Genomic DNA, 6,000 nt, shown 5'->3' with positions numbered 1-6,000 from the left:
GCTACTACACAAGGTAAGGCAGGAGGGTGATGCTGGGAGCAATGTGTGGAGCACTGCTAATACACAAGGATATGAGGGAGGGTAATGCTTTGAGCACTGCTAATACACAAGGATATGAGGGAGGGTAATGCTGGGAGCAATGTGTGGGAGCACTGCTAATACACAAGGATATGAGGGAGGGTAATGCTGGGAGCAATGTGTGGGAGCACTGCTACTACACAAGGTAATGAGGGAGGGTAATGCTGGGAGCAATGTGTGGAGCACTGCTACTACACAAGGTAATGAGGAAGGGTAATGCTGGGAGCAATGTGTGGAGCACTGCTAATACACAAGGTAATGAGGGAGGGTGATGCTGGGAGCACTGCTACTACACAAAGGTAATGAGGAAGGGTAATGCTGGGAGCAATGTGTGGAGCACTGCTAATACACAAGGTAATGAGGGAGGGTGATGCTGGGAGCACTGCTACTACACAAAGGTAATGAGGAAGGGTAATGCTGGAAGCAATATGTGGAGCACTGCTAATACACAAGGTAATGAGGAAGGGTAATGCTGGGAGCAATATGTGGAGCACTGCTAATACACAAGGTAATGAGGAAGGGTAATGCTGGGAGCAATGTGTGGAGCACTACTAATACACAAGGTAATGAGGGAGGGTAATGCTGGGAGCACTGCTAATACACAAGGATATGAGGGAGGGTAATGCTGGGAGCAATGTGTGGAGCACTACTAATACACAAGGTAATGAGGAAGGGTAATGCTGGGAGCAATGTGTGGAGCACTACTAATACACAAGGTAATGAGGGAGGGTAATGCTGGGAGCACTGCTAATACACAAGGATATGAGGGAGGGTAATGCTGGGAGCAATGTGTGGGAGCACTGCTAATACACAAGGTAATGAGGGAGGGTAATGCTGGGAGCACTGCTACTACACAAGGTAATGAGGAAGGGTAATGCTGGAAGCAATATGTGGAGCACTGCTAATACACAAGGTAATGAGGAAGGGTAATGCTGGAAGCAATATGTGGAGCACTGCTAATACACAAGGTAATGAGGAAGGGTAATGCTGGGAGCAATATGTGGAGCACTGCTAATACACAAGGTAATGAGGGAGGGTGATGCTGGGAGCACTGCTACTACACAAGGTAATGAGGAAGGGTAATGCTGGAAGCAATATGTGGAGCACTGCTAATACACAAGGTAATGAGGAAGGGTAATGCTGGGAGCAATATGTGGAGCACTGCTAATACACAAGGTAATGAGGAAGGGTAATGCTGGGAGCAATGTGTGGAGCACTACTAATACACAAGGTAATGAGGGAGGGTAATGCTGGGAGCACTGCTACTACACAAGGTAATGAGGAAGGGTAATGCTGGAAGCAATATGTGGAGCACTGCTAATACACAAGGTAATGAGGAAGGGTAATGCTGGAAGCAATATGTGGAGCACTGCTAATACACAAGGTAATGAGGAAGGGTAATGCTGGGAGCAATGTGTGGAGCACTACTAATACACAAGGTAATGAGGGAGGGTAATGCTGGGAGCACTGCTAATACACAAGGATATGAGGGAGGGTAATGCTGGGAGCAATGTGTGGGAGCACTGCTAATACACAAGGTAATGAGGGAGGGTAATGCTGGGAGCACTGCTACTACACAAGGTAATGAGGAAGGGTAATGCTGGAAGCAATATGTGGAGCACTGCTAATACACAAGGTAATGAGGAAGGGTAATGCTGGAAGCAATATGTGGAGCACTGCTAATACACAAGGTAATGAGGAAGGGTAATGCTGGGAGCAATATGTGGAGCACTGCTAATACACAAGGTAATGAGGAAGGGTAATGCTGGGAGCAATGTGTGGAGCACTACTAATACACAAGGTAATGAGGGAGGGTAATGCTGGGAGCACTGCTAATACACAAGGATATGAGGGAGGGTAATGCTGGGAGCAATGTGTGGGAGCACTGCTAATACACAAGGTAATGAGGGAGGGTAATGCTGGGAGCACTGCTAATACACAAGGTAATGAGGGAGGGTAATGCTGGGAGCAATGTGTGGAGCACTGCTAATACACAAGGTAATGAGGGAGGGTGATGCTGGGAGCACTGCTACTACACAAGGTAATGAGGGAGGGTAATGCTGGGAGCACTGCTAATACACAAGGTAATGAGGAAGGTAATGTGTGGAGCACTGCTAATACACAAAGTAATGAGGAGGGTAAAGCTGGTAGCAATGTGAGGAGCACTGCTAATACACAAGGTAATGAGGGAGGGTGATGCTGGGAGCAATGTGTGGAGCACTGCTAATACACAAGGTAATGAGGAAGGGTAATGCTGGAAGCAATGTGTGGAGCACTGCTAATACACAAGGTAATGAGGAAGGGTAATGCTGGGAGCAATGTGTGGAGCACTGCTAATACACAAGGTAATGAGGAAGGGTAATGCTGGAAGCAATATGTGGAGCACTGCTAATACACAAGGTAATGAGGAAGGGTAATGCTGGGAGCAATATGTGGAGCACTGCTAATACACAAAGTAATGAGGAGGGTAAAGCTGGTAGCAATGTGAGGAGCACTGCTAATACACAAGGTAATGAGGGAGGGTGATGCTGGGAGCACTGCTAATACACAAGGATATGAGGGAGGGTGATGCTGGGAGCAATGTGTGGAGCACTGCTAATACACAAGGTAATGAGGGAGGGTGATGCTGGGAGCAATGTGTGGAGCACTGCTAATACACAAGGTAATGAGGAAGGGTAATGCTGGAAGCAATGTGTGGAGCACTGCTAATACACAAGGTAATGAGGAAGGGTAATGCTGGGAGCAATGTGTGGAGCACTGCTAATACAAAAGATAGTAGGGAAGGGTAATGAGTCATTTCATGTCAAGTGTAGCGTGGACCCCACCTGTCCATCTCCAATTTTGACAGTTGTACCCAATCCAACATTTAGAGCCATAGATTTGCTACTATTGCTTATTGTGCCCTAAAATTTTCCAGAAAGTTAGTCTGACACACATACCAACCTTCATGTAAAATGTTATCAAATTGGTCAGGTGGGGACGATTTTCAAAATCTACTATGAGGTTAAAGAAAACCTTGATCAGCACAAACCTGAAACAGTATATCTAACAAATACAACAGTGTGTGTGTTCAATAAAGTAAAATGTCCTTGAATAGTGAATATGAAAATATAAAAAATAATCCAAAATGACCCCTCACACCAAGAAAAAAAGGGGGAGGTAGTAAATGTTCTGGTTGTTACCATGTTATAATTCAACAGCAAAATGGAAAGAGGGAATCCGGCAACACAATGGATGTTATTGCTTTTATTGACAGTCACTAGACAGAGTCTGCATGTCACTGAATGAAACATTCACTCTTGTTGCCATCTGTACTGTCTGTATATTCCTTATCCTGGCTCTCATATGGCAAAGTGAGAGTCTGACATGGTGGAAGTGGGCTGCACCATGGAGAATAGAGGAGAGGAAAGACGTAAGTAGAACGAGAAACTTTTTGTAAGCAGAGAGAAAGGACAGGAGATGACAGTGAGCAATATGGGAGCAGCCTTCTTTGCGGGGGCAGTCAGATGCCTAGCGTTCCTCAAACCCTGGCATAGGGAATACACGGGCAAATTTCTCTACACGCTGACGGAGATCTGCAACCCGCTGCACTGTCTCCTGGTCTTCAAGAAGAAAATTCTTGAAGTCTTGGAGCTTGGCTGAAAAAAAAAAAAAAAACATCCAACATTTATTTAATTACAAAAAGGTCATAACTAGAGAATTACACATTGTATTTCCTAAATGACATGTATTTTCAGAGCTAGAGAATAATTACAAGTGCAACCACAATATTAGGTTGGCCTTAAAAAAAATTGAAAATTAAGTATTAAAACCATAATCTTCCGATCTCCCATGAAACTTGATTCTGACTCTGCGTCAAGTGAGTGTCTTTTCCCACAGAAAAGTTTGTTATTTTATGTGATGAGGAAGCAGCTTCCAGTGAACTGGGGAAACACTGAGAACAGAGGCTGGACAGAGTTGTTTTGTTTGTAAGTAATGATCCTTCATTTTCTTTATTATTAAAAAGTACATTCTCACACAAGAACCCCAGAACATATACTAATAAGGATGAGAGCAAACAAGCTTACTTATCTTTATCATAATTTGCTTTAAAAATATGCTGAAGAGAGATTTTGTTAAGAAACTAGCAAGCATGGCCAGTAAGAAAAACAGGGATCTTCAGGTGTAGAGGCCTCGGCCAGCAGAGAATATTTCCGATTAATCGGAACCACGGAGAAGACAGTATGGGGTAAAAGTACTAAGCCTTAGAGGGATATAAAGTGGAAAGAGATAAAGTACCAACCAATTAGGTCCCATCATTTTTCAAACACAGCCTGTAACATGACCATAAGGGGCTGATTGGTTGGTACTTTCTCTCCAAGGCTTAGTACATAGACCCCTTGGAGAGAAAGTGGGGGAGAGAAAGTGGATGAAGATAAAGTACCAGCCAATCAGCTGTCATTTTTCAAACAGTCTGTATAGTGACAGGAGCCGATTGGTTGGTACTTTATCTCCATCCACATTATCTCACTCCAAAGCTTAATACATAGACCCCCAAGGCTTAGTACATCTACAGTGCATCCGGAAAGTATTCACAGCACTTCACTTTTTCCACATTTTGATGTTACACAGCCTTATTTCAAAATGGAATAAATTTATTTTTGTCCTCAAAATTCTACACAAAATACCCCATAATGACGTTGTGTAAAAAGTTTTGAGATTTTTGAAAATGTAATAAAAAATAAAAAATAAAAAAAAATCGCACATACATAAGTATTCACAGCCTTTGCTCAATACTTTGTTGATGCTCCTTTGGCAGCAATTAAAGCCTCAAATCTCTTTGAATATGATGCCACAAGCTTGGCAAACCTATCTTTGGCCAGTTTCGCCCATTCCTCTTTGCAGCACCTCTCAAGCTCCATCAGGTTGGATGGGAAGTGTCGATACACAGTTTTCAGATCTCTCCAGAAATGTTCAGTCGGATTCAAGTCTGGGCCACTCAAGGACATTCACAGAGTTGTCCTGAAGACACTCCTTTGATAGCTTGGATGTGTTCTTAGGGTCGTTGTCCTGCTGAAAGATGAACCGTCACCCCAGTCTGAGGTCAAGAGCGCTCTGGAGCAGGTTTTCATTCAGGATGTGTCTGTACATTGCTGCATCCAGCTTTCCCTCTAGTCTGACAAGTCTCCCAGTTCCTGCCGCTGAAAAACATTCCCACAGCATGATGCTACCACCACCATCTTCACTGTAGGGATGGTATTGGCATGGTGATGAGCGGTGCCTGGTTTCCTCCAAACATAACGACTGGCATTCACGCCAAAAAAAAAAAAAAAAAGAGTTCAATCTTTGTCTCATCAGACCAAAGAATTTTGATTCTCATGGTCTGAGTCCTTCAGGCGGGCTGCCATGTGCTTTTTACCAAGGAGAGGCTTCCGTCTGGCCACTTTACCATACAGGCCTGATTGGTGGATTGCTGCAGAGATGGTTGTCCTTCTGGAAGGTTCTCCTCTCCACAGAGAAATGCTGTAGTTCTGACAGAGTGACCATCGGTCTCGTGGTCATCTCCCTGACTAGGGCCCTTTTCCCCCGATCGCTCAGTTTAGACGGCCGGCCAACTTAGGAAGAGTCCTGGTCGTTCCAAACTTCTTCCATTTACGTGTGATGGAGGCCACTGTGCTCATTAGGACCTTCAAAGCAGCAGATATTTTTCTGTACCCTTCCCCAGATTTGTGCCTCGAGGCAATCCTGTCTCAGAGGTCTACAGACAATTCCTTGGACTTCATGCTTGGTTTGTGCTCTGTCATGCACTGTCAAGTGTGGGACCTTATACAGACAGGTGTATGCCTTTCAAAATCATGTCCAAACAACTGAATTTACCACAGGTAGACTCCAATTAAGCTGTAGGAACATCTCAAGGATGATCAGTGGAAACAGGATGCACCT

At 44.3% G+C, this 6,000-nt stretch overlaps 1 protein-coding gene across 1 annotated transcript in view; it reads right to left on the bottom strand.

Moving 5' to 3' along the window:
- Positions 1–3,309: 3,309 nt before the first annotated feature.
- The window catches only part of SHMT2 (serine hydroxymethyltransferase 2), a 70,044-nt gene continuing 67,353 nt past the window's right edge, over positions 3,310–6,000 (bottom strand). Inside the window, exon 12 of the mRNA XM_088465883.1 lies at positions 3,310–3,716. Coding sequence (XP_088322009.1) covers positions 3,589–3,716 — 128 coding nt within the window. The 3' untranslated portion in view covers positions 3,310–3,588. The remainder of the gene's footprint in view (positions 3,717–6,000) is intronic.

This window comes from Taudactylus pleione, unplaced genomic scaffold, assembly GCF_031769625.1.
Source record: "Taudactylus pleione unplaced genomic scaffold, aTauple2 ptg000065l, whole genome shotgun sequence".
In the NCBI taxonomy this organism is placed as follows: domain Eukaryota; kingdom Metazoa; phylum Chordata; class Amphibia; order Anura; family Myobatrachidae; genus Taudactylus; species Taudactylus pleione.
Note: the sequence above shows the minus strand (reverse complement) of the source record. Positions and strands in the feature narration are given on the sequence as shown.